Source organism: Sorex araneus, chromosome 6 (genome assembly GCF_027595985.1).
Source record: "Sorex araneus isolate mSorAra2 chromosome 6, mSorAra2.pri, whole genome shotgun sequence".
NCBI lineage: Eukaryota > Metazoa > Chordata > Mammalia > Eulipotyphla > Soricidae > Sorex > Sorex araneus.
The window spans coordinates 148,558,805-148,585,977 of record NC_073307.1 but is presented as its reverse complement, the minus strand read 5'-3'; the positions used below and the strand labels follow the sequence as shown (position 1 = coordinate 148,585,977).

Sequence of the window (27,173 nt, the reverse complement as noted above, 5' to 3'; positions counted from 1 at the left end):
AACAGAAGTCTTGTATGGACTCTCTTTAAAAGGCTTTTACTGGGCCGAAGCCATGGTTGAGTACAGCAGGGAGGGCATTTGCCTTGCATGTGGCCCACCTGGGTTCTATCACCAGCATCGCATATGGTCCTCTGAGCACCGCCAGGAGTAACCCTGAGCATCGCTGGGTGTGACCCAAAAAGAAAAAAGGCGCTTATTGGGCGGGGACAGCTGGATGCTGGAGAAACATCTAGTGGTACTCATAGCTACTCCTGGGTCAGTGCTGAGGAGTGATCCCCGCCAGTGCTCTTGGACCTTTACTGATGTTCGGAATCAAATCCAGGTCGGAAGGATGAAAGCAATCGCCTTGCTTCTCTGCTGACCCCGAAAGGGCTTCTAAACATTTGGCTGTTTCGGGGTGCTGGGGGAACGACATCTTGCCCCGGCATCCTGAGATCCTGGCACTGAGTCCCAGCTCTCCCCTGCCACCGTCTCTGCCGCACATTTGTACCCTTCCAGCAGCTGTTCGCTGTGCCTGTGATCCTCCCCCGAGCCGCGTGAGGAGCCCCCACTGAGACATGGGATATTTATAAATAGAAAGTGGGTGTAAAGTTCTGCAGTCCCAAATGCTAGGAACCAGACTGATTCCATCGTCTCTGCTTTGGAGCGTTGAAAGTCCTATCCACCTCCTCATCCCCCGTCTTCTCCCCAAACCTGTAAGCACCTGCCCTCTGCTTGGGCGAGGAGGCGGTAGGCCTGGACACTGGCTAGGCTGTGCTATGGAGAGAAGGATACGCACGTGTGTGTGTGTGTGTGTGTGTGTGTGTGCGCGCGCGCGCGCGCGCGCGCGCATGCACACATGTACACTCGATCTCTGGCAATACATTGGGTACCACATACACCACAAGGGATCACTCCTAAGCATGGAGCCACAGATAGCCACTGAGGTGTGGGCCCAAAACCTAGAACACTCCCTCAAAAAAAAAAAAAGAAGAAGAAGAAGAAGAAGAGGGGCCAGAGAGAGAGTACAGTGGGTAAGGCACTGGCCCGGGTTCAATCCCTGGCTGGCACCCCATATGGTCCCACCAGGAGTAAGCCCTGAGCACCCCTGGGTGTGCCACTTCCCCACCCCATAAAAGAAAAAAACTAATGAGGGGCTGGAGCGATAGCACAGCGGGTAGGGCGTTTGCCTTGCATGCTTCTGACCCGGGTTCGATTCCCATCATCCCATATGGTCCCCCAAGCACTGCCAGGAGTAATTCCTGAGTGCATGAGCCAGGAATAACCCCTGTGCATTGCCAGGTGTGACCCAAAAAGAAAAAAAACCTAATGAGACTGTGTCCCCACCACTTATTGGTGCAGCATTTCTCAGTGACCCACCAGTCTGTCCATTAGCTTCAACCCCCATCAGCCATGGTGTCCAAATCCTGCCTGCTGTACTGTGAGGCCAGAGAACTGGACTCACTGACCGAATCTGCCATAGGGGGGCTTTCTGGACCACATAGGCACGTATTGAGTCCTGCTTTTCTGCATGAAGATAGAGCGAAGGATGTCAGCAAGGAGTTAAGCTGTGAGGAATGTGAGGAAACTCATCACTTTCTAACAATGGACCAACACTGTACATATGGTCACATACGCAGAAGCTCACACGGTGGCTTAAGAAAAGGAATTTATTGGCTCAGCTGACAGAAATAGCCGGTGACTCATAGGGGGCTGGGGAGAGCCGGTTTCACAGGACGTCGGGGAGCCAGCGAGATAATACAGGGGTTAGGGCACCTGCCCCACATTCCACCAGCTGGTTTGAATTCTGGCACTACATGTGGTCTGAGCACTGCCAGGGGTCACCTGTGGTGTGTCCCAAACCCCTCCACTCATCCCAGCCTGCCTCTATGGCAGACACCTCTCTTCTCTTTCTCTTTTCTCTCTTACTTTAGGCATTGTGGTTTGCAATAAAGATGCTGAAAGGTTATCACGTATATCCCTTTACCTGCTATCAACACAGTTCTTGTCCAGATCCAGAGGGATCATTTCCAACTAGTACTGTCATCAGGGCTGGAGCGATAGCACAGCGGGTAGGGCCTTGTACTCGGCCAAACCGGGTTCAAATCCCAGCATCCCATATGGTCCCCTGAGCACCACCAGGAGTAATTCCTGAGTGCAGAGCCAGGATTAACCCCTGTGCATCACTGGGTGTGACCCAAAAAGCAAAAAAAAAAAAAAAGTACTGTCATAATGGACCCTCCTCTATCTTAACTACCCTCCATCTCCCACACCATTGACCAACCATCGACCAGTCCTCCTGGCCCATTTTCCCTGGTCTTGGTTATTAGTTTCATACTGCTGTATTTTATATCCCACAAATGAATGCAGTCATGCTATATCTGTCCCTCTCCCTCGGACTCATTTCACTCAGCATGATACTCTCCAACTCCATCCATTTATAGGCAAATTTCATGACCTCATTTTTTTTGTAACAGCTGCATAGTATTCCATTGTATAGATGTGCCATAGTTTTCTTTATCCATTTGTCTGTTCTCAGGCGCTCAGGTTGTTTCCAGATTCTGGCTCTGGTGAATAATGCTGCAATGAAATAGAGGCTCATGAGGACATCCGCATTCCCATACGTGGGTCCTGTCGCCTCTGCCCGATTCCCTCTCACTCATTCCCTGGGTCAGGACAGTGCCATGTGGAGGCTCCCAGGCCTGGAAGCTGCTCAGAGCGTGTCATTGCAGAGAGCGAGCAAAACTCTCAGGGCAAAGCCAGCCTATATGCCACCTCGGGGTCTTGGGCAGGGCACTGCCGAGTCACAGCCTGGCGGGAAGGGGCCTGGAGCCAGGAGCCACTGCAGCCATTAGAGGTGCAGGTCAGGGAAGGCTGCCCAGAGCCTGGCCAAGAGACGCCTGAGGGGCCCAGAGAACTGGTACAGCCCCGGCCCGGGTTTGATCCCCAGCACCCCACGGCCTCCCTAGGCAGTGCTCCAAGTATCCCCAGCATCATACCCACAGGCCTCTGCAGTGAACCATATAGTCACATCAGTCAAAAACTGCTGGAGGGGGCTGGAGCGATAGCACAGTGGGTAGGTCCTTGTACGCAGCAGACCCGGGTTTGATTCCCAGCATCCCATATGGTCCCCCGAGCATCGCCAGGAGTAATTCCTGAGTGCGTGAGCCAGGAGTAACCCCTGTGCATCACCGGGTGTGACCCAAAAAGCAAAAAAAATACTGCTGGAGGCCCCCACCCCACCCCCGCCACAGCCCCCTGAGCACCACCTAGGAGTACCCTACCCCCCACACACCCCATCCAAAATAAGCAGCAGCTTGCCTAGAAAAGGAGAGGAGGCTACACCAAGCACCTGGGACCTAGGAGACCCCTGGGCCTGGGACCCATCACATTGATGCTCATCGAAACAGGGGCACGCGTCCATTGGCGGCTGGAGACAGGCTCAGTTTCCAGGTGAGGAACACCAGCGCAGACCTAGATCAGCCGGCAGGGGACTGTGTGGAGCCAGAGCTCAGAGTTGGAACTGGACTCCAGGTCACCGGCAGCATGCAGACAGTCGGGGGAGCTTGGAACCCTCTCGGGCTGCGCGTCCATCTGGCCACACTCTTGCAAGATGGCACCGAGCTAAGGGGCGACCATCTGTCCAGGCAGCCCCAATCCACAGCAACGGAGACCCCCTGCGAGTGTCAGGAACAGTCTCAAGAAAAAGCAGGGCTGGAGTGATAGGACAGCGGGGAGGGCATTTGCCTTGCATGTGGCTGGCCAGGGTTCAATCCCCGGCATCCCATAGGGTCCCCTGAGCTGCTCCAGGAGTGATTCCTGAGCACCACTGGGTACGGCCCAGGGCCCACGCCCCACTGGAAAATAAGAAAAAGTGGGACCACCCAGATATTCCAGGCATCAGAGCATCTGCCTTGCAGGACAGCTGACCCCGCTTTGATCCCTGATGCCCCCCCCACACAGATCACACAGGGGTCACTCCCGAGCACAGAGCCAGGAATAAAATCCCCGAGCACTGCTGGGTGTGGCTCAACCGACACCCCCTCCATAAAAGCTCCTATAGCGTTGCTCCCAGCCGATGGAGGGGAAGTGTTGCCTGGTAGTGGGGTCACAAGGCACCACGGGCAGGAACCGGATGGAGGAAGAGGGACGTGCTGAGCCTGGAATGGAGGAATAAATAGTCCTAGAAGATGTGGAAAGGATGCTCCCAGTTTAGAGACTTCGCTGGGAGCGTGGAGCCCAGAATAGGCAGCGAGGACAGCCCATTTGCAGGAAAAACCTGTGAGCACAGATGGAGGAGAGCTCAGAAGGCCCAGGGCCCCGCCGGGCGCCCCGACAGCTCAGACACTACATTCAGGCAGAGGGGGAGGGAAGGACAGGGGTACGGGATGTACAGACAGAAGACGTGGTTAGAGCGGGGAGGTGGCTCAAAGGGCTGGAGCAGGCGCTTCACGTGGGGGAGGACTAAGCTCCATCCCTGATGGAGCATGGTCCCTCCAAGCACTGTGACATGAGCACCACACTGGGAGCAGCCCAAAATACAAAAAAGAGAAAAGGTTATTTTCAGAACAAGAGGAATGAAGAATATCCAACTGGGCGAGAAAAGTGTCAGCTGGAAATGAGGCCAGGGAAAAGGCCCAGAGGGCTGGAATGTCTTTTTTGCACGCAGAAGTTCCAAATTTGATCCCCAGCACTGCATTGCCCCCCCCTATGCACCGCCAAGAGTAACCCCAAGATATCACCACCAGATATGACCCTAAAAAATAAAAAAGCAGGGGCTCGGGGGCTGGAGTGATAGCTCAGCGGGTAGGGCAGTTGCCTTGCACACGGCCTACCCGGGTTCAATTCCCAGCATCCCATATGGTCTACTGAGCTCAGCCAGGGGTAATTCCTCAGTGCAGAGCCAGGAGTGAGTGACCCCTGTGCATCGCCGGGTGTGACCCAAAAGCAAAAAATAATAATAATAAAATAAAATAAATAGGGGCTGGAGCGATAGCACAGCGGGTAGGGCGTTTGCCTTGCACGCGGCCGACCCGGGTTCGATTCCCAGCATCCCATATGGTCCCCTGAGCACCACCAGGAGTAATTCTTGAGTGCAGAGCCAGGAGTAACCCCTGTGCATTGCAAGGTGTGACCCCAAAAGCAAAAAAAAAAAAAAAGCAAGGGCTGGAGAGAATACAGTGGGTAAGGCGCTAGCCTTGCATGTGGCCAAACTGGGTTCAATCCCAAATGTTCCCCCGAGCCCGCCAAGAGTGATACTTGAGCACAGAGCCAGAAGTAAACCCTGAGCATCACTGGTAAACCCAACACACCAAAAAAAAAAAAAAGTGTCTGTTTTCTTTGCTCTCCCTGGAGGAAAAGTACTTTTAGGTCCAGATGAGTCAATTTAGTGGCACACAGCCTAAAGGAACATGAACCCCAAAGAGAAGATGGTATAACGGTTCAGGTGTTTGCTTTGCACACAACTGGCCCTAGTTTGACCCCTGGCACCCTTTATGGTGCCCCAAGTCCCACCAGGAGTGAGCCCTGAGCACGTGTGGGTGTGGCTCAACCCTCCCTGCTCCAACCAACACCAACAGAAGAGCAGAGCAGAGGACACCTAAGCCACAAGGCTGTGACGATGAGCACATCCCGGAGTTTCCGGAATTTAGGACAAAGGTGGGACAGTCACGCGGAAGCAGAAGGGGGTCCCGAGTTTCAGAAAGGAGCAAAGGGATTCTTAGATGGGGGCATTTGGGGCAAATTCTCTCCAGACTTGTTCTTTATTAAACTGTGGGTCTTAAGGATCACCCAGAAATTGAATTGATTCCTTCACAGAAACGTGATTGGCACTAATGGAAGATTCTACATACAGCAGTCGGAAGCATTGGAAGGCTTCTTGGAAAATTCCTGCCACCTACGAATGGCCCAGTGTCCAGTGAGACGTGGAACTAGGACACCCAGGATCTCAGCGGTCACCCGGTTTCAAAGCCTAGTTCCTCTCTGTGCTTTCTGCCCCAGTTGCTTGTTCCACTGATGCAAATCTTCGGAGCCGTCTTAAGTCCCCTTCTTGGACCCCGCACTTAGCCAGTTCTGCCAAGCCCAGGCCCCACCACCCGCACTGGAGATGGCACCACTGTTGGGAGGAAAAAATGCTGAGTGGAGGGTCCGGAGTGATAGTATAGCAGGGGAGGGTGATTGTCTTCCACACAGCTGACCCAGGTTCAGTCTCATGGTCCCTTGAGCACCGCCAGGAGTAAGTCCTGAGCACTACTGACTGGGGCCCCAAAAGAAAATCAAAACAAAAAAGCAGAGGCTGGAGTGATAGCACAGTGGGTAGGGCATTTGCCTTACACACGGCTGACCCGGGTTCAATTCCCAGATTCCCATATGATCCCCTCAGCACCACCAGGAGTCACTCCTGAGTGCATGAGCGAGGAGTAATCCCTGTGCAATGCTGGGTGTGACTCAAAAAAAAAAAAAAGATACTAGGTGAACTCCAGGATCCAGATTCTAAGATATCTTGAGGGGCTGGAGCAATAGCACAGCCAGTAGGGTGTCTGCCTTGCATACAGCCGACCCGGGTTTGATTCCCAGCATCTCATATGGTCCCCTGAGCACCACCAGTGGTAATTCCTAAATGCAGAGTCAGGAGTAACGCCTGTGCATCGCCAGGTGTGACCCAAAAAAGAAAAAAAAAAAAAGCAATTCATTGCAGAAAGTTTAGGGAGAGGGGAAAATGTATGAGTGAGGAAGGAAGGAGGGAGGAAGAAAGACCCCTAAAATAAAATGAATATCCTGGACCATAAATCTGTTGTGTGTACGTTGAGACGCTATAATGTAAGACCAACTCTGTGCCCAAATGTAGTGTGACCTGAGTGGCCTGGTGGGTGCCAGCATCTCTGCAGAGCTCGGGGCCTCCCCGGGCTGGTGCCTCACACTTATGCCTCTCGGCTTGGCTTGCTGTTCCCTGGGGCAGGGGGCACTGGCTCAGTGCTCAGGAGCACCCCCTTCCTCCCCCCCTCCCCCAGCTGCTCAAGGGATGCGAGTCAGTCACTGTCCCCGCAGCCCTCCCCTCCTGCCCGGGTGGCTCGGATCCTTCTGGAACGGGGCATTTTGCATTTTCTTTCATTTTGCACTGAACCTTGCAGGCTAGGTGGTGACAGGGGGCTGTGGTGACCACATGGAAACAGGCCACCCATGGCCTTTCCCTGGGCCTGGGATTCCTCACAGGGAGACGGCCAGCAGCAGCTGTTCCGGTGAGGCCCAGCTGATGGGGTCAGCACTGGCCAGTGCAGGCCTCCTCAGGGCTCAGCCCCAGCCTCTGGATGCAGGGGTGCGGGGGGGAGGGAGACCTGCTGTGTCTTCTGGGAATTGGAAGCTGCTCCCAGTTTTCCCGAGCCATTTCCCCCCAGACTGAGTCTGGTGTTGGGGGCAGGAACCCAGGGCCCAAAGCTGTCATTGTAATGAGCCCCCATCATGCCCCCCCGCCCCCGCCCCTGCCAGAGCAGAAATCTCCCAGGAAGGCCCCGACTCAGCGCCCAGCATCTGCGCCCCGCCGCTGCCCTGCTTGGCTAACATTCCTCCTCTTTCATTTCTCCCTGGGGCCCGCTGTTGTCTTTCTCATTAACTTCCCCTCAGCTCCCAGCAAGGTCCCTCAACTCCGGGCTCTGCTAATTCCCCTGTAATCTGCTGGCAAGCCAGGAAGCTAATTAAATTGCGAGCGGCCCTCCCGGAGTCGCTCTCTCTCCCTCCCCTCCTACCCTGTGCCTGTCTTTATTTTCTCCTTATTTGGGGGCCGCACCCGGCCCTGCTCAGGGCTGACTCCTGCCTCTGAGCTCAGGGATCACTCCTGAGAGGGCTCAGCAGACCACATGGGGGTGCCGGAGACTGAACCCCGGTCAGCCACATGCAAGCCAGGCACCCTCCCCGCGGCTTGCTCAGGAACCACTCCTGGCTGTGCTCGGGGACCATACGGGATGCAGGGATTGAGCCTGGTCGGTCAAGTGCAAGTGCCGTCGTCCCCTACGTGCTGGACTCTCTCTTTCATCCCCTAGGCCGAGGAATTCTGTGGGGTACCCCAGGTAGGCCTGGGGCTTTGGCTGCAGCCTCTGCTACACGCAACGGAAGGACTCGATGTAGGGCAGGGAGCTAATTCAGAGGTCTGGAGCATGGTCCCCTGAGCACTGCTGGAGCAGCCCCCCAGAGCACCGAGCTAGGAGTAGGTCCCAAGTACTGCTTCAGTGTGGCCCTAAAACAAACATCAAAGACAAACAAGGTGGGGCCAGTTCGATCCCCCCAGCACCGCATTTGGTCCCCGGGCTTGCCAGGAATGATTCCTGAGTGCAGAGCCTGGAGAGGGCCCTGCGTACCCTCAGGTGTGGCCCCAACCGAAAAGAGACTGGAGAGATAGTCCAGCAGGTAGGGTTGTTCGCTCCGGCATGCTGAAACCCGAGTGCAGAGCCAGAAATATGAGCTGTGGCCCCGAAACAAACACAACCCAAAAAATGCAGTGAGGATGGATTGCAAACAAAAATTGTGTAAAAAAGCATCACTGTATCACTGGGGCTGGAGTGATAGCACAGCGGGTAGGGCGTTTGCCTTGCACGCGGCCGACCCGGGTTCAAATCCCAGCATCCTATATGGTCCCCTGAGCACCGCCAGGAGTAATTCCTGAGTGCAGAACCAGGAGTGACCCCTGTGCATCGCCAGGTGTGACCCAAAAACAAACAAAAAAAAGCATCACTGTGTCACTGTCTCACTGCCATTCCGTTGTTCGTTCATCGATTTGCTCGAGCGGGCGCCAGTAATGTCTCCATTCATCCCTGTCGCATGCTAGTGTAGCCCGATGGTGTATTGGGGGCTCTTCTAGGATCAGGGGAATGAGGACCATCGTTGTTACTATTTTTGGCATATTGAGTACGCCACGGGTAAAAAAGCATATGGGTTGGAAATGGCTGGAAACAGTACACATGTACCTTGCCGCCAGGAGTGATCCCTGAGTTCAGACCCAGAAACCCTGAGCACTGCTGGGTGTGGCCTAAAAACAAAACAAAACAAAAATCTAGGGGGCCAGACAGAGTTCCTAGGGGAAGGCATTTGCCTTGCCTGTGGGTGAATTAGGGTTTGACCCTGGGCGCCCCACATGGTCCCCCAAGCTCCTCAAGGACTGACCCCTGAATGCACAGAGCCAGAACCAAGCCCTGACCCCCATCAGGTGTCTCCCCCCGGCCCCACCCCCGCCAAAAATACCCGCAAAATTAAAAAGAAAACATTTTCTCAGCTAGCCTCAGTGCCAGTCCTGCGTCTCAGGGCCAGCGGCCCCGGGAAGGAGCTCAAGTGTTAGGGGCTCTAACCCATGAAGGCATGGAGGGCCCCCCGTCACCTGCCAGCACCACTGCCAAGGCACCTGCAACAACAGCAGGCCCAGAGGAAGGTGGGCAGCGGGGGCCTGGAGAGGGTCTCCCTGTCCCTGTGAAACAGAAGCTCTCTGAGCCTCTCCATCCAGTCACCCAACAAGCATCGCCTCCCAAAAAATCCTCTTCCTCCAGGAAGCCCTCCTTCCTACTGCTCTCCCACACCCCCTCTACCCCCACCCTCAGGGGGCCCAGGCTACTAGTGTGGGATATCTGGGGGCTTTGCTCCCTTCCCTCGTAGCAGTAGTGAGCGATTTCAAGTTCGCAGTGAGACGCTGTCCCTGCACCGGCCACACTGACCCATTCGTCCTCCCCCTGGGCCACCTGGCCTGGACATCTGTCCCAGCCCCGAGCTCACCTTCCACTGTCCTTGCAGCCCAGACCAGCGGGCGAGTCTCCGGGTCTCTCTCAAAGCAGGCACGGAAAAGGTGCGGGTCCGCAGGGTGCCCGGGGCGCCTCCCGCCCGCCGCAGCACCCCCCCCCCGACCCCCGCCTCAGTTTCCCCCTCTGCTAACTCAATTCAAGAGGCTTGCGCGCAGGACCCAAAAGCGGCAGCTCTAGGAAGGTCACGGATGAGAAAGAGCCCAGGGCAGGGCGCAGCCCGAGCCGGGGCCTCCTCGGCGCAGTGCCCCTAAGGCCGGGCCGCTGGGCTACCCGCTACCGGCGCGCCCCTCCTCTCCTCTCCTCTCCTCTCCTCTCCCCTCGCCGCCCCCCTGCTCGGCCCTCCCCGCCTCTCCCTGCCGCCCCTCGCGCCGTTCGGCGCCGCAGCATCTTCAGGCGTCCTCGTCCCCACCCCCCCGCGCCGCCCCGCGCCCAGCCCCGGGGTCCCCGCGCCGCGCCCGCCGCCGCCCCCGCGCGCCCCGCGCCCTCCGCGCCCCCCGCGCGCCGCGCGCGCCCGGAGTCCAGCCCCGAGCGCGGAGCCCGGAGCCCGGAGCCCATCGCGGGCTCGCAGCCAACCGAGAACCGCCGGCGCCGGCAGCCAGGTGAGGGCAGCCCCAGGCGGGATGGGCTGCGGGCCGCTGTGTCCATCCTCCATGGAAGATGCTCAGGGCTTTGACTGGGAGGGGATGCATGGAGGAAGGTCTGGGGTGCCCCTTTAGCGGGGAGTGGTCTTGATTTTTCCCGAGACAAGAATCGTCGAGCCGTGCCGGGGGCTCATCCAGCGCGAGGGGCGCTTTCCCGGGGCGGGGTGGGGGGTGATGAGAGGGGGCGCGGACAGGGCGGAGGGAGGGGGATCGGGGCGGCGGTGGCGGGCAGGGGACTCAGCCCCATCGCCTGACGTCGCTGCCCCCTCCCCTTTCGGGTCCGGGGCCCTGGCTCTGCAGCTCTCCGTGCCCCAGTTTTTTTGTTTGTTTGTTTCCTGGGAAGAGGACGATTTTGAGCCCCACCTGGTGAGCGAGGACCCGCATTTCCTCCCCTGCAGCTGGGGCGCCCACCTGTCCCTCTCCCGCCGCGGACGGCTCTGGGGACAGGGTCTAGGAATGAGCACAATGGGCCAGGGAGGGCGAGACGGGGGCGCACACAGCGGAGGACCCTGGGCAGGACCCGCGGGCCCCGCACCCTCCGCCCCAGGAGGCAGAGCGCCCGGCTTTGTTTCCTCTCGCTCCTCCCGGAGCTCCATCCCGCTCGTCTCGCTCATTCTTGCCGAAAGCGGCGGAGGGAGGGTGGGCTGCAGAGCAGGTGTGCGGGCGGGAAGGGGGTGCCCTGGTAGGAAACCTTGGGGTCTGCATCGCCTCCTTGCGCCGGGGCCTTGGGCCCCCATCCTTCCCGGGGCAGGGCCTCAGCGTTGACAAATGTGAAATGGGAGCAGGCGCACGTGCCTCACTCACAGGTTTGCTGGCCGACTCGGTAGAGGTGTTCAAGGGACGCGCTTCCCACGGTGGGCGACAGAGGGCGCCCTCCCTGCCCTCGCCAAGGGGCCAGCCCAGCCTCAGGGGGCCCTTTGTAATTGCCGGGAAAGGTGCCTCGGGATGGAGGGCGCGCGCCGGGCTGGCAGGAGTGGGGGGCTTACTAGCAATAGAAAGGGGCGTTCCCTTTGTTGCTAGGGTCTGCAACAAAGAGTGGGCAGTGTCCTTGCTATGTGGGTGCGTGGCCACCGTCTCTGAAGGCGCCCCTCAACTGACATGCCCCGACCCCAGGAATTTCTCAACTGTTTACCTCCCGGGCTCATGCCTTTCCTGTCTCTGCTTGCGAGGTTCTGGGTATTCCAGGGGCTAAACATGTTGGGGTCCTGCCATGGCAGGGGGGCTGCTCTAAGTAGCCAGGCTCCCCAGCTACACCCGAAGGCACAAACCACATTCACACCTGCAAGCACAGAGCACTTTCAGCTGCTGAGGTGCCTGTTCACGAGAAAGGAAGCCAGGCCCAGAGAGGGTAGGGAGTGTGCCTGAGGCTGCACAGCAAGTCCCGCCCACCACTACTGAGGAATTAAAATTTCTGACCTTGGCCTGCCCAAGCCCCCCTGGGACTGACCTGACCATCCACCCCCAGCCAGGAGGATAGTCACTCTCTTGATGCTGATTGCATGGGCAGGGGGAGGGAGTTGAACCTCTCCCTGCGAGGGGTCCCTGGGGACTCAGGGGGCGGAATGGGAGCTGAATGGGTCAGAGGCTGGCGAGCAGCGATGAGTGCCTTGTCTGTGTAAACGAGCGCTGAAAAGTGGCCTCATTTGGGACCTCAGTACAGAGAGGCCTGAGTGAGGGTCACGCCATAGGCCACCAACAGCCACAGGAAAATGCAGCCCGGAGAGCCCCACAATGGCCTCTGCTCACCCAGGGGCTGTATTGGCAGCCCCCTTGAGGTTCTTTTAAAGAAACTATTATTGAAGAAAGTGTTTTTAAGTTTTCATTGGGAGCAGGGAGGGGCCGCTACTCCCACGCAGTGAGGTAGATGGAATCCAGGATTCCCGTGGGTAAAGCTGTATGGACTCCAGAATCTGTGGGTCTGTGTGTGTTTAAACTTATGGTTTGTTTTGTGGTTTGGGGCCTCATTTGGCAGTGCTCTGGGATTAGCCCTAAATCTGCTGGGAGCCATAGGTACAACTGGTAGAGCACTTGCCTTGCACGTGGCCTACTTGGGCTGGATCCCAGGTGCCCACCTGGACCTGCGACCCCATCAGGAGTGATCCCTGAACATCACTAAGTGTGGTACCCAAACCCCCCCCCCCCAAAGAATCCAGGGTCGGCAGCATGCAAGCCAAGTGCCCTACCCGCTGTGCCATCACTCTGGCCCACTTGTGCCACTTGTGGGGTGTGTGTGTGTGTGTGTGTGTGTGTGTGTGTGTGTGTGTGTGTTGGAGTGGGGGCACACCTCTTGGTGGTGCTCAGAATTTATTCTTGGCTCTACACTCTGGAGTCACTCCCCCTACCCGCTGTGCGCTGTGCCATCACGCTGGCCCAACCATTTGTGGTGTGTGTGTGTGTGTGTGTGTGTGTGTGTGTGTGTGTGTGTGTGTGTTTTGGAGGGGGCACACCTCCTAGTGATGCTCAGAGCTTATTCCTGGCTCTGCACTCGAGTCACTCCCAGCGATGCTCAAAGGACCATATGGGATGCCAGAGATCGAACCCGGGTCGGTCTGAGTGTAAGGCAAACCCACCCCACCCGCCAACGCTCCAGCCCCGCCTCCCCCACCACCGTGTGTTTTAACCAGCCCTCCCCAGGTGACGTTTCCAAGCCAGGGACCTGGGTCCAGTGTGGAGAGAAATTCCTCCCTGCGGGTCAAGGGACAGGAACGGGGGATGGGGGAAGGGGTCCGGCAGACCCGAGGCTGGGGCCTGCAGAGGCCCGCCCCGTGCTACAGCCCTGCCCACCGCTGTGCCCCCATTTTTTCCCCCCTCCGCAGGTGCCATGCTGCCGCTGCTCGTGCTGGGGCTGCTGGGCCCGGCGGCCTGCGGGGCCCTGGGGCCCGCGCCGGCGCCCGCGGAGCTGCGCTCGGCCTTCTCGGCGGCGCGCACCACCCCGCTGGAGGGCACGTCGGAGCTGGCCGTGACCTTCGACAAGGTGTACGTGAACATCGGCGGCGACTTCGACCCGGCCACGGGCCGCTTCCGCTGCCGCGTGCCCGGCGCCTACTTCTTCTCCTTCACGGCGGGCAAAGCCCCGCACAAGAGCCTGTCGGTGATGCTGGTGCGCAACCGCGACGAGGTGCAGGCGCTGGCGTTCGACGAGCAGCGGCGGCCCGGGGCGCGGCGCGGCGCCAGCCAGAGCGCGCTGCTGCAGCTCGACTACGGCGACGCCGTGTGGCTGCGGCTGCACGCGGCGCCGCGCTACGCGCTGGGCGCGCCGGGGGCCACCTTCAGCGGCTACCTGGTGTACGCCGACGCCGACGCGCCCGCCGCCGCCGCCGGCGCCCCCGCCGCCCCGCGCGCCGAGCCGCGCTCCGCCTTCTCGGCCGCGCGCACCCGCAGCCTGCTGGGCTCGGACGCGGGCCCCGGGCCGCACCACCGGCCGCTCGCCTTCGACACGGAGCTCGTCAACATCGGCGGCGACTTCGACGCGGCGGCCGGCGTGTTCCGCTGCCGCCTGCCCGGCGCCTACTTCTTCGCCTTCACGCTGGGCAAGCTGCCGCGCAAGACGCTGTCGGTGAAGCTCATGAAGAACCGCGACGAGGTGCAGGCCATGATCTACGACGACGGCGCGTCGCGGCGCCGCGAGATGCAGAGCCAGAGCGTGATGCTGCCGCTGCGGCGCGGCGACGCCGTGTGGCTGCTGAGCCACGACCACGACGGCTACGGCGCCTACAGCAACCACGGCAAATACATCACCTTCTCCGGCTTCCTGGTGTACCCCGACCTGGCCCCCGCCGCGGCCGCGGCCGCCGGTGGGGAGCGGCCCCCCGAGCTCTGAACCCCGACCTCGGGGACGGTAGGGGGGGCTGGGGAGGGGGAGGAGGGGTGGTGCCCGGCGAGTCAGGGCTGGACCCGGCCAATAAAGTGGGTCTGTCTGTCTGCCCGGGGGGCCGTGATGCGTTTGTCTGGGGCTGGGGCAACGGGTAGGATTTGGGAGGGCACGCAGCTGGGGGGCGTTGATGGAACTCCGTTGCCGGCCGCCCTCCTTTTCCTGTTCCGCTCTGTGCGGGCCCTTTCTGGTGCTCCATGTCCGGTATCATTTTTAGGGACCAGCTGATGCCATTTGGTGACAAGGGGCACCTTCTACCCGGCCCAGAGCTTGGGGTTCAAGTATCCTCATCACCCTTGCAGTCGGCCACAGGGAGACCAGGAGGCACCAGGAAGCAGGTTTACGTAGGAAGCCCCCCACAGGCGTGGGGGGAGGGACCACCTATGCCAGGGGCCAAATGCCTGGAATACCCCACACCCACCCATCCCTCTTCTTGGCCTCTCCAAGCCACCTGTGAGGTGCAGATTGGAGAATCCCAAGGTCAGGAGACAGGCAGGGCAGCATCTGGGCGGGCCATGTGAAGGCGCCTCATCCTCAAGGGGCAGCTCCAGCCCAGGCCAAGGTGCAGGAATGGGTTGGAGGGCGTCTGCCCACAGTAGGGCCCCTGCTGGGGCTGCATCATGCCCCCCCCACCCCCAAGGCTGTAAGAAAGATGTCCAGTATCACTTCCTTCCCAGGATCTCAGGTCAGGGGATGCAGAGAGGAGCCAGGCTCCGGGCTCCCCACCTGGCGCCCCCCCCCCCCCAACCTCCCAGAAGTGCCCCTCCTACTGGGTAGAAGTGCTGCACCGGCTCTGGGTGACAGCCCTGTAATGTGTGAGGTTGTTTCTGTCACGTCCCTCTGGGCACAGCCAGGCCTGCAGGCCACCGTACACCTTGCTGCATCTTGTTGAAACAGGATCCCCCCAGGGAGCAGGGGAGAGCCTGCCTGCACCTCCCGGTCTGGGCCAGAGCTTCCCTCCACCCAGAACAAACACACAGTGAGCGCTGGGTCGCATCCAAGTTTATTTACACGGACACTCCAGGATAGAAAAGGCGCTTTCCAGGGCCACGTGTTTCCCGGGAGCTACTTGGCTTCGGGCTTCTTGTCTCCAGCTTCCAGCTTGGGGCTGTCGGGGGGCTGGCGGTAGGCCGGGAAAGCCTCCCAGGGGCTGTTCAGGTCAAACTTGCGGAACTCTTGCGCCAGCTCCACGGGCTCGGCCACCACGCGCTTCACTTCATCGTCATAGCGCAGCTGTGGCAGAGGGAGGCCACGTCACGGTTCCGAAGGCACCCCAATACGCCCCTGACCTTTCACCCCTTGACTGACTTGGTCTCTTTCTGCCCACCCCACCTCTACACCTCAGCTCTCCAGCTCTCTCCTGGCACCCTCACACGGCAGCTTAGAGCCTCTGTGGCAGACATGATGCTGGCGCCCCGCTACACAGGGCAGTGGGCACTGGCCCAGGATTAGGGAGCAAGTCAGGGGCTGAAGACAGTGACCCTGAACTGGCAATGTGAGTTCAGTCCCCCCACCCCCCCGCAATGGCCCTGGTCAATCGCTGTCAGGCACACGGCAGTGAATCTGACCAGTCTTTTGTTCCGGGAGACCAGCAGGAAAATCAGGGTGGGACAGCTAAGGCCAAGAAAACAGGTGCACATGTGTGGGTGAGGTGGGGGAAGCTGGGTACCATTGTCCACGTCTCTAAAAACCCACCTTGCTACATCCCACATGGGCTCATATTCCCACTAGCCCTGCAGCATGGAACTCGTGGGCAGTGCCTGTGTCCCCAGGGCCTGGGCCCAATGCAGGCTGGTCCACAGGGCTTCCTGCCAGCTGTTTTCGCAGGGACCAAGGTAGGTAAATGACTCTCCACATTAAGATATCGGGGTACAAGGGTGTCCTTAAAGCTGCCCTGGTAACTAATATGATCATGGGGCCAGTGAGACAGTACAGCGCCTAAAGGGCTGCCCTCATGTGGCCAGCTGAGCAACACGTGGTCCCGTGAACACCAGTGGGACTGAATGGCCCCCAAGCAAAGAGCTGCGAGCCTGGCTGGTGTGGCCCCAAACTCCCCCTCTGTAAGTAAAAGCATAACTACCATAACGACTAAAACCACCTAACATTCAACTGCAGAGTACAGGGGCTAAGGCGCTTACCTCACACCCAGCAGACCTGGGTTTAATCCCCAATACCATATATGGTCCCTTGAGCACCGCCAAAGTGATCCCTGAGTACTGCCTAACATGACCCAACCACCCCGCAAAATAAAAAGGCTGTACACAAACAGCATTTAGATCCTCAGAAATCTATTAGTTAAGCACTATTGCTGTTTCTCTTTTGCAGCTAAGAAAACTGATGTGGGGCTAGAGCAATAGCACAGCGGATAGGGCATTTGCCTTGCACGCAACCAACCCGGGTTCGATTCCCAGCAGCCCATATGGTCCCCTGAGCACCGCCAGGGGTGATTCCTGAGTGCAAAGCCAGGAGTGACCCCTGTGCATCGCCAGGTGTGACCCAAAAAGCAAAAAAAAAAAAAAGAAAGAAAAGAAAACTGATGTGCTGGGGCCAGAGCAATAGCAGAGCGGGTAGGGCATTTGCCTTGCATGCAGCCTACCCGGGTTCGATCTCTGGCATCCCATATGGTCCCCCAGCACCACCAGGAGTAATTCCTGAGTGAAGAGCCAGGAGTAACCCCTGAGAATCACTGGCTGTGACCCAAAAAGCAAAAAAAAAAAAAGAGAGAAAACAAAATCTGTATGCCGTGCCATATAGATTGTAAGAAACGTGCTAGGGCTGGAGCAATAGTACAGTGGGTAGAACATTTGCCAGAAGTAAGCCCTAAGCACTGCTGGGTATGGCCCGAGGAGGGAAGGAGGGAAGGAAGGAAGCTGTCGCAGTTTTGAAAATGGACTGCCATGCTTGTGACCCCCAGGTTCCCCGACACTCCCAGGTGCCGGGCTCCTACCTCCACGTAGCCAGACAAAGGGAAGTCTTTCCTGAAAGGATGGCCCTCAAAGCCGTAATCTGTCAGGATCCTCCTCAAGTCAGGATGGTTAGCGAAGAAGACGCCAAACATGTCCCAGATCTGGAAAACACCACCAAGAACGGTCCAACAGGGAGAGTCAAACTTGGGGGAGAGGGGCCGCAACGCACCCCAGGAGCGTCAGCCACTCCCACCCTGGGGGCCTGCAGCTCAGTAACTCACCTCCCGCTCATACCAGTTGGCCGCCTTGAACACAGGCACAGAGGAGTCGATGGGCGTCAGCTCATCCGCGTAGGTCTTCACCCGGATCCGGGAGTTGAAGCGCAGAGAGAGGAGGTTATAAACAATCTAGGGAGAAAGGACAGAGATACAGGGAGCTGGACGAACAAGGCACCAAGGGCTGGGGGGGTGGGGTGGGAGCAGACCGAGTGGAGAACAAAAGGTGGGTCAGGGTTCCAGCCTGTCAAGAGGCCTGTCCTGAACCGAAAACCTCAAGACGCCTTACACTTACAACTCCTGCAGGTCTGACCTCTGCAGCTCACGACAGCAGAGCACTTGTCTTTGTCTAATACGGCTCCCAGCTCCCCTGCCCTGGCCTCTGGGGCCCAGTGGTCATCTGCAATGGTTCAGCACACAGGCTCGTTTCTTTCCAAGACGCCTCCCAGAAGACAAAGCGCCCCCACCTCCTTGGTGTCCTCACACCAGACTGCTAGCACAGCGGGTAGGGCATTTGCCTTGCACGAGGCCGACCCAGGTTTGATTCCTCCGTCCCTCTCGGAGATCCTGGCAAGCTACCGAGAGTATCCCGCCCGTACAGCAGAGCCTGGCAAGCTACCCATGGCGTATTCGATATGCCAAAAACAGTAACAAGTCTCACAGTGGAGATGTTACTGGTGCCCGCTCGAGCAAATCGATGAACAACAGGACGACAGTGCGACAGTGCTACTGGTCCTCTTACTCTAAGCTGCTACGCACTCTTCTGCCACATTAATGTGGGGAGCCCCAAGGGAAAGATAAGGGGATTACTGCTCCTTAACCCTGGAGGTAGCAAACAGTAAATAATTAGTAAACATGGCTGCATCGAAGGAGAAAAAAAAAACAAAAACATGGCTGCAGCGAGCACAGCAGGTAAGGGCCTTGCTTTCTACACAGCCCACCCAAGTTCAATCCTCAACATTCCATATGGTCCTCTGAACCCTGGCAGGAGCAACCCCTGAGCACAAAGCCAAGAGAAAGCATTGCCAGATGTGGCCCCCAAACAAAAATCAATTGTTAAACAGCAGCTCCAAGTACGGGGAACCTACTGAGCTAGCAGGGTAGGGCCTCATTTCATCCTCAGTCCAGCCCATTTGTCAGGAACAACTGTACAGTTTTGGGTTTTTGTTTTTGCAAAATTCCTTTGCACACAGGAAGAACAAAGCTTTGGAACAGTGAAGTCAGGTGGTCTGTTGAGGGCCGCGACAAGAGTCTGCCAGACTCAAGACCCTGGTTTCCCTGTCGTCATATTATTTGACTCAAAGAAACAAAGGGATCTAGGGCTCCCAGACAGCCGCCACCCCTAAAGCTCTCTGTCCCCTTCCTGTCTTTTACTCCACACTGACCTCGAAACGGTTCTGCCGGGTGGGGACGTCAACTGCTGTCAAGTCAGCCAAGGATTTGAACTGTGCGTTGGTGTGGTCCCTGAGGAATGTCAGCACTGGGATGACGCCGTCGGGATGGATGCAGATGTCTAACTCCCCATAGCAGGACACCTGCAGAGAGGTGGGCACTGGGCTAGGAGTCTGTGGTTCCTCTCATCAGAGGATGCTTGCTGCAGCCCCACCCTGACCACGAGCTTCTTTCTTGACCCAGACCCAAACATTAACAGCCAATGTTACCTGAACATGCTGGACATACTTGGGCAGGATTTCGGCCACGTATTCTCCAAAAGCTGAGAGCTGCTTGTTGGTGACATCATCCCGTGGTCTGACGGTGGCTGCAAGGAGACAGAACAAAGTAATAGAGCAGGCAGCCCGGAAGCTAGTGCCTTGGGCTTGGAAGGAACGCTGTCTCCTGACAGGGTCCCTATCGAACCTTTAGGAAGGTGAGGGTGGAGGGCTGGAGCAGCAGTACAGCAGGTAGGGTGTTTGCCTTGCAAACAGACAACCAAGATTTCATCCCTGGTACCACAGAGGGTCGACCCGAGTCCTGCCAGGAATGAGCCCTGTGCAGAGTCAGGGGTTAAGACCTGAGCACCACCCGGAGACAGAAAGTGATGAAAACTGGGCAAAGTGCCACCCTACACATCCTACGGAGACTTGATCATGGAAGCTGGGGTGTTTATCACTTCTGGAAATGCCTTCCAGGTTTCTCCTCCACGGGAGCCTGCATTTCTGCTAAACCACGTCTGATTACGCACTGACTAGGTGCCTTCAAGGGTGGGAAGGAGAACCCTGACTTCTCTGTTTCTTCCTAGCATCTGGCTCTCCTAAGGTTCTCAGGCCAAGAAGCGGGGGGCATTCTCGGGTGATGTAGCTGAAGCTAGCGCTTTTGCTTAGAAGAGAGAAATGAAGCTTCGGAAACGAGGGAGCTGTCAGGTGCCCAGTACCCGTTTGGCTGGATACTCCAAACCATCCCTCCCGACGTGCACGCACCCCCAAAACCACGGCACCTACACATCACATCAAAGGCTGCATTCTCTGCCGTGGGCAGCAGGCCACGCTCTCTACGGGGCTCCGGGCCAGCGGCTTCTCCGGGGTGGCCCCTGATTCCTAACGCGAGCGGCATCGTGCCGCTTATCCCCTAGGACGCGCTGGCCGGCTCCACACACAGGCCACTCAGGGGCCCGGCGGACTTCATTCCCGTGAGCTCCCAAAAGCTCGAACCCGCGCCAACGTGGGGGGTTCGGAAGGGGCCGCGAGGGCCACGGCAGAGCCGCCGCCCCCACCCAGGAGCAGAGGGCGGCCCCGAGCGCGCGGGCACCCTTGAGCGCCAGCGCCCGCGGCTCGCCAAGGACACACGCGGCCCGGGGCAAGGGCACCCCGGGACGAGGGCAAGCAGGGGACGGCGCGGGGAGAGAGGGCTCCCGCCTGCAGCCCCGAGGAGGCCCGGCCCGCACATACTCACGGCGCGAGTCGGCCGCGGCGCTCTCCTTCCGCACCGGCAGCAGCAGCGCCGAGGGTCGCCGGGCCACTGCACGGGGAAGACAGCAAAAGGGACGGGGGCAGCGGGTGAGGCGCGACGGGCCCTGCGCCGCCGCCCCAGCCCGCCCCGGCCTTAGCTCGCGGACTCCTCCTGCTCACCCCGGCTCAGCGCCACGGCCCCCGCCAGGCCGCGCCACCAGCCTCTCGCCGCCGCCGCCATGTTCCCCGAACGCAGCCGAGCCCCGCAGGACACGGAGCGCCAAGGGCACGGACCGGAAGCGGAAGTGCGCCTCCTCTTTTTCTTCCGGGCGGACGCGGGGCCGCAAGCAGAGGTTCCGGGTTCCGGGCTTCGGCATGAAAGGAGGGAACGCAGGTAAGGAAGCCTGGCGGGCAGGTGGACGAGAGCGGGAGGTGGACTTGGGCCTGGCTGGGCGGGGACAGCGGCCGGCGAGAAGGCGGGGAGCCTAAGGATTCGAACGGGTGAGAGGAAGGGACGGGGCAGGGGAGGGTTCTGGGTTCCACATTCCACGCCCTCCCCCGCTCCCGGAGCTCAACGTTGGACAAGGGCGGGCGGGCGGGGTGCGAGGGGGGTGGGTGCGGGCGCGGGTGGAGAACGGTTTCCCCGGCGACGGTTTCCCGGGCGACCCGGGGGTGGGGGGAGCGGGAATGCCGCACGCGGCCCCGATCTTCCTCCCGGAGCCCCCCCTCCCCCGGGGGCGAATGGGATCAGTTCCGAGTTCTGGGACCGAGTCTTGGAGAGTCGTTAGGAAGAGTGGGGGAGCAGCCGAGAAGAGTCAATAGGGGGTTGACAGATGTCACAGGCCGGGCCGCCTGGTGGCAGGTCTGGACTGCTTGAGGGATTTGGGAATGGGGAGTGGGTGTCAAGGACTCTTTTCTCTTCTTTTTTTTTTTTTAAAAAAAATGGTATCTGCTGCCTGGAACCTGGCTGGCTTTAACCCATAGTTATTTCTTGCTAAGATTTGGTTTTGTTTGGGGGCCACACCCGGTGATGCTCAGGGTTTACTCCTGGCCCTGCGCTCAGGAATCACTCCCAGCCATACTCAGGGAGCCATAAAGGATGCCTGTGATCGAACCCAGGTCAGCCACAGGCAAGACAAACACCTTAGCTCCTGGACTGTCTCTCCAGTCACTTGCTTTCCTGGAATGCCAAGTCTTTTGTTAATTATGGAAAAGAATGTTATTGTGCTTTCTCAGGGAACCGCCCAAAGTGGGAATTACAGCCATTTCATTAGGGATGGGGCGCCAGCCCGGCCCCAAGCTGGAAGAGTACCCGATGGCAGGGCCGGGACAGCTCTGTCCCAGCCCTGCTCTGGTGTCACACCACCCTGACGGGACACTCGGCTTCCCAGGCTGACTGCGGGGGTGGGGGGGTGGGGGGGGCTCCCAGTGACCCCGCCTGGTGTTGCTTTGCAGACAGCTGGCAGAGAGAGCAGTTGGCTACCATGGAATCACCTGAGGAACCCGGCGCCTCCATGGAGGAAAACTACTTCGTGAATTACACCTTCAAAGACCGGTCCCATTCCGGCCGTGTGGCCCAGGGCATCATGAAACTGTGCCTGGAAGAAGAGCTCTTTGCCGACGTCACCATTTCGGTGGAAGGCCGCGAGTTCCAGCTCCATCGGCTGGTCCTTTCGGCTCAGAGCTGCTTCTTCCGGTCCATGTTCACCTCCAACCTGAAGGAGGCCCACAATCGAGTGATCGTGCTGCAGGACGTCAGCGAGTCGGTCTTCCAGCTCCTGGTGGATTATATCTACCACGGGACTGTGAAACTTCGAGCTGACGAGCTGCAGGAGATCTACGAGGTGTCCGACATGTACCAGCTGACATCGCTCTTTGAGGAGTGTTCTCGGTTCTTGGCGCGCACCGTGCAGGTGGGGAACTGCCTTCAGGTGATGTGGCTGGCGGACCGGCACAGTGACCCTGAGCTTTACACGGCCGCCAAGCACTGCGCCAAGGCTCACCTGGCCCAGCTGCAGAGCACAGAAGAATTTCTCCACCTGCCCCACCATTTACTCACGGACATCGTCTCAGGTAAGCGGCGGGCGGAGAGGCACCGCGGCCAGCTGTGCAGTCAGCGCCCGTGTTCCGTGCAGGTTCTAGCCTGGGAAGAAAGAAGCCTCAGCCTTCCTGGGTTTTGTTCAGACAGAATATTCCTGACGGAATGTTGATACCCTCTGAGGAAGGTTGATGAGAATTGGGTGTGACCATCCGCAGAGACCATCTCTTATGGAGGAGGAAGCCAGGAAAACAAAAGCAGCAGCCCTGGCCCATCAAGGAAGCAGAGAGGCCATTTTTATGAACCCCACCATCCCCTGTGGGGTTCAAGGACTATCCCGGCACTATTCCGGTGCTTGGGATGACTCCTGGCAGTGTTTAGGGGAGCTTGCAGGACCAGGGGTGGAACTTGGCCTCCCAAGTTCAAGGCATACACTGCCCCCCACACCTCACCCCCTTATTCAGCAACCTCCCTTTCCCCCAAGTGAGGATTTTTTTTTTTTTTTTTTTTTTTGCTTTTTGGGTCACACCTGGTGATGCACAGGGATTACTCCTGGCTCTGCACTCAGGAATTACTCCTGGCAGTACTCAGGGGACCATATGGGATGCTGGGAATCGAACCTGGGTCGGCTGCGTACAAGGCAAATGCCCTACCTGCTGTACTATTGCTCCAGCCCCAAGTGAGGAACTTTTGGTTTGGGGTCACACCCAGCAGTGCTCAGGGATTATTCCTGGCTGTGGGCTCAGGAGTGACCCGTCGTAGTGTTCAGGGTTTTAGGGATTGAACCAGGATTGCATCCAGGGCTAGTTATTTTTTTTTCCAAATATGGACCTTCTTTTTGTTTTCGGATCACACCCACCAGTGCTCAGGACTTACTCCTGGTCACTTTTTTTTTTTTTGCTTTTTGGGTCACACCCGGCGATGCACAGGGGTTACTCCTGGCTCGTGCACTCAGGAATCACCCCTGGCGGTGCTCAGGGGACCATATGGGATGCTGGGATTCGAACCCAGGTCGGCCGCGTGCAAGGCAAATGCCCTACCTGCTGTGCTATCACTCCAGCCCCGACTCCTGGTCACTCTTGATAGTGCTGGGACATCATATGTGGTGCCTGGGATTGAATCCAGGTCCGTCATGTCCAAGGCCAAGTACCTTAACCTTTGTTACTTAGACTACTTTTCAGGCTGTCCAAATAGGGAATTTTCTTAATTGTTGTTGTTTGGGTTTTTTATTTTGGAGGGAGCCACACCCAGCAATGCTCAGAGAGTGTTGAGGGGATGATGTGCAGTGCCAGGAGGCCAAACCCAAGGCAAGCACCCTACCCACTATACTATCTCACCCCTACCCCAAAGTAAGGAACTTCTTAATTGATAGGTCAAATTTAACAAGCCTAACACTGAGATACAGAGAAACTTCCGGTTGATTTCTACAGCCCAATAAATTGGCAGCTGGCAGCATATTAAGCCAACCATCCTGATTAACATTATCAGATGTATTCACATGCAGACACAGTGGTCATCTGACAAAATAGTTCATGTCTTCTCCGAGCCCCACCAAGAGTGATCCCTGGACGTAGCACCAGGACTAAGCCCTGAACACCGCTGGGTGTAACCAAAAATAAAGTCTAAATTTCCCTGTTGGGTTGTCAATTTGCCATTGACCTTGCCTTTCTTCTGACTCTTACAGATGGAGTTCCGTGTTCCCAGAACCCAACAGAGGCCATCGAAGCCTGGATCAATTTTAATAAAGAGGAAAGAGAGGCTTTTGCAGAGTCACTCAGGACCAGCTTGAAGGTAAGGAATATTTCCTAGAGTCGGGACGCCCCTCTGTCGGCCCGGCCGCTACAGGCTGGTGATTGAGCTCCCCCTGGCAAGTGCTCCAGAACAGGGAGGAGGGCTCATGTCCGGTCCCAGAAGCCACCAACCTCGGAGCTTCAAAGCTCCTTGAGAAACCCTTTCATTAATGATGCTAGGCACCTTTTGTCTAAAGCACTAGCTCAGTGTTTAAAAAGCTGGAAGGATAAATGCAACGTAATATCCACCCCAGTGTAAAATGCCTGGAAGGCAGCCACTGGAGGAGATGGAGTGACACAGAGTAACTGAAGGAAGATGCAAGCAGCGTGGCCCAAGACCTTAAGGGTGGACTTAAAGGCTTGGTCTAAGGGGTGGGCCCAGGAGGAGAGATACATACCAGTTATCATTTTCTTTCCTTTCTTGTACTTAACACCTGGTGGTGCTCAGGACTTGCACTCAGGGGTCACTCCTTTCAGTGCTCCGAGAACCACAGGGGGTGCTGGGGCCCGAGTCCTGGTCAGCTGCATGCAAGGCCAGGGCCTTGGCCACTGCAGTCTCTCTCCGGCGCCCACTTGTCACTCTCGTTCTCTCAATAGGAAATTGGGGAGAATGTGCACATTTACCTGATTGGGAAGGAGTCCTCTCGTACCCATTCCTTGGCCGTGTCCTTGCACTGTGCAGAGGACGACTCCATCAGTGTAAGCGGCCAAAACAGCTTGTGCCACCAGATCACTGCCGCCTGCAAGCATGGCGGTGACCTGTACGTGGTGGGCGGCTCCATCCCCCGGCGCATGTGGAAGTGCAACAATGCCACCGTGGACTGGGAGTGGTGTGCACCACTGCCGCGGGACCGGCTCCAACACACCCTGGTGTCTGTGCCCGGGAAAGATGCCATCTATTCGCTGGGTGGCAAGACGCTGCAGGACACCCTGTCCAATGCCGTCATCTATTACCGCGTGGGCGATAACGTCTGGACAGAAACAACCCAGCTGGAGGTGGCGGTGTCGGGGGCTGCGGGGGCTAACCTCAACGGCATCATCTACTTGCTCGGGGGTGAGGAGAATGACCTGGACTTCTTTACCAAACCGTCCCGACTCATCCAGTGCTTCGACACCGAGACAGACAAGTGCCACGTGAAGCCCTACGTGTTGCCTTTCGCGGGCCGCATGCATGCGGCCGTGCATAAGGATCTGGTGTTCATCGTGGCCGAAGGGGACTCCCTCCTGTGCTACAACCCCTTGCTAGACAGCTTCACCCGGCTCTGCCTGCCGGAGGCCTGGAGCTCCGTGCCGTCCCTCTGGAAGATCGCCAGCTGTAATGGCAGCATCTATGTATTCCGGGACCGATACAAAAAGGGCGATGCCAACACCTACAAGCTTGACCCTGCCACTTCCGCCATTACTGTCACCAAAGGCATTAAGGTACTGCTGACCAATCTGCAGTTTGTACTGGCCTGAGCCCCGGGGCGGGGGGGTCACTGACTCTGCCCCCTCCCCCGACCTTTCTGGTACCCACCCATCTGAACCACAAGGCCCAAGACCCTGATTCAGATTACGAGGGTGCTGGGGGCACGCGTTAGAAAGGCCCCGTCCCTGAGGGGCCCTGCCTGCGGGTCTGCGGGTGTTCAGCTGGGCGCCTGAACTGAGACAGACCAGTGCTCTGCCGCCCCGGGGAAGCCCATGCTCACTGTGGATTGCTCCATGTAGCCTCCCTCCAGCCCTTAGGCCCCCCACTCCCCCCTTTACCTGACCTTTGTTAAATAGACATACCCCCCCACCGACCCCCAGGCAGAAGCCAAGACGCCCAGTCTCCTTTTGTTCTACAGCCTGCAAAGTGGCTAGTTGGTCATGTTTTCACAAAGAATTAGGTGTTAAGCGTTTTCAAGACTCCGTGCTTTACTGGGAGAAGGGACTGAGCTGCAGGTGTTCTTCACCAGCAAGGCCAACTCTCACGCCGAGGATGCTCTCTCTCTCCTGTTCGCCCACCCACCTGTCAGAAGGTATACTCTGGTTTCATTTTTGGCTAACTCCCAGGAGTAAGCCAGGAAGAAGTACAAATGTTATTTCTGAATAATAGCAGAAAATTTTTTTCAGACTCAAAATATGTAAGGTTTCTTTTAACTCTTAAGATAGGTCAAGAGCTATGTTCATACAAATAAAGGTTTTTTTGAGGGTATACTTGTGTGTTATTATAAAGGGGTACCTTCCCATGGAAAACTACACACCTACCGATGCCATTTCTAAGTCTGCGGCAATACTTACTAAATACCACTCTTCCTTTACTAGTTACAGGACCACTGTTCCAACAGGGGACTCGAGAGAGCTATGCACGTGGGAGGCCTGGGCCCAATCCCCAGCACCACCTATTCCTCTAGAAATGACCCCTGAGCTCTGATCCAGAAGCTGTCCTGAGAACTGCCAGGTGTGGCCCCCGCAAAAAAAAAAAAAAAAAAAGGTGAGGCTCCTGGGCCTATGAGATCCTGCTGAAGAGCCAGATTCTTCCAGCTTTTTTCCAGTAAGGACTGTCTGATCCTGCCAAGGATCATTGAGCAGGGTGAAGTGTTCAGATTTCTTTGACCTCTTCTATTAAAGATACCCTTGGGGCTGGAGAGATAGATAATCCATCGGGTAGGGCGGTTGCATCCCAAATACCGCCAGGACTGATTCCTTTGCAGAGCCAGGAGGAAGCCCAAAATAAACAAAAAAGATACCCTCCTGCCAGGGCACAAAGAGATGGCCTGCAAGCGTGCACATGTCTTGCATGTTCGTGTTCCAGCTCTGAACCCAGGATAGGTTTGAGCCTCCAGAGTCCTGCCAGGCAGAGCACAGAAACCGAGGCCGGCACAGAGGGCTGAGCTTCAGAGAAGGGGACCAGGCATCACTGAGGAGCCCCGTATTACAAAGACACGTGGGGTCTGAGTGATAGTAAGGGTTAAGGCACATCCCTTGCACACATCTGCCCTTGGTTGAATCCCTGGTACTGCATATGGTCCCTCAACACCTGCCAGG

The 27,173-nt window shown here is 57.7% G+C and overlaps 3 protein-coding genes and 1 long non-coding RNA gene across 8 annotated transcripts; 2 read left to right on the top strand and 2 right to left on the bottom strand.

Moving 5' to 3' along the window:
• Window positions 1-1,635: 1,635 nt before the first annotated feature.
• LOC129405782 (uncharacterized) lies at window positions 1,636-9,865 on the bottom strand. Its single transcript, XR_008630771.1, has 2 exons — window positions 9,733-9,865; window positions 1,636-2,559 (listed from the first exon to the last, which is right to left on the bottom strand). It is a non-coding gene; the product is annotated as an uncharacterized LOC129405782 (long non-coding RNA).
• Window positions 9,866-10,215: 350 nt separating this feature from the next.
• On the top strand, window positions 10,216-14,324 carry C1QTNF4 (C1q and TNF related 4). 2 transcript variants are annotated; one of them, XM_055143195.1, is made up of 2 exons: window positions 10,216-10,357; window positions 13,216-14,324. In XM_055143195.1, the coding sequence occupies exon 2, from the start codon at window positions 13,221-13,223 to the stop codon at window positions 14,217-14,219; it is 999 nt and encodes a 332-aa protein (XP_054999170.1). In that variant the 5' UTR covers window positions 10,216-10,357; window positions 13,216-13,220; the 3' UTR covers window positions 14,220-14,324. The 2 variants fall into 2 exon arrangements, with proteins under 2 accessions (XP_054999170.1, XP_054999171.1); XM_055143196.1 differs by lacking the exon at window positions 10,216-10,357 and adding an exon at window positions 10,649-10,765.
• A 932-nt stretch (window positions 14,325-15,256) lies between these two features.
• On the bottom strand, window positions 15,257-20,673 carry NDUFS3 (NADH:ubiquinone oxidoreductase core subunit S3). Its single transcript, XM_004619087.2, has 7 exons — window positions 20,517-20,673; window positions 20,341-20,406; window positions 19,113-19,210; window positions 18,837-18,986; window positions 17,458-17,583; window positions 17,218-17,337; window positions 15,257-15,503 (listed from the first exon to the last, which is right to left on the bottom strand). Exons 1-7 carry the CDS (start codon window positions 20,575-20,577, stop codon window positions 15,336-15,338), a joined length of 789 nt encoding a protein of 262 aa, XP_004619144.1. The 5' UTR covers window positions 20,578-20,673; the 3' UTR covers window positions 15,257-15,335.
• Window positions 20,579-27,164, top strand: KBTBD4 (kelch repeat and BTB domain containing 4). 4 transcript variants are annotated; one of them, XM_004619086.2, is made up of 4 exons: window positions 20,579-20,730; window positions 21,792-22,409; window positions 24,059-24,165; window positions 24,762-27,164. In XM_004619086.2, exons 1-4 carry the CDS (start codon window positions 20,712-20,714, stop codon window positions 25,620-25,622), a joined length of 1,605 nt encoding a protein of 534 aa, XP_004619143.1. In that variant the 5' UTR covers window positions 20,579-20,711; the 3' UTR covers window positions 25,623-27,164. The 4 variants fall into 4 exon arrangements, with proteins under 4 accessions (XP_004619143.1, XP_054997668.1, XP_054997669.1 ...); XM_055141693.1 differs by lacking the exon at window positions 20,579-20,730 and adding an exon at window positions 20,731-20,837; XM_055141694.1 differs by lacking the exon at window positions 20,579-20,730 and adding an exon at window positions 20,880-21,198.
• Window positions 27,165-27,173: the final 9 nt, after the last annotated feature.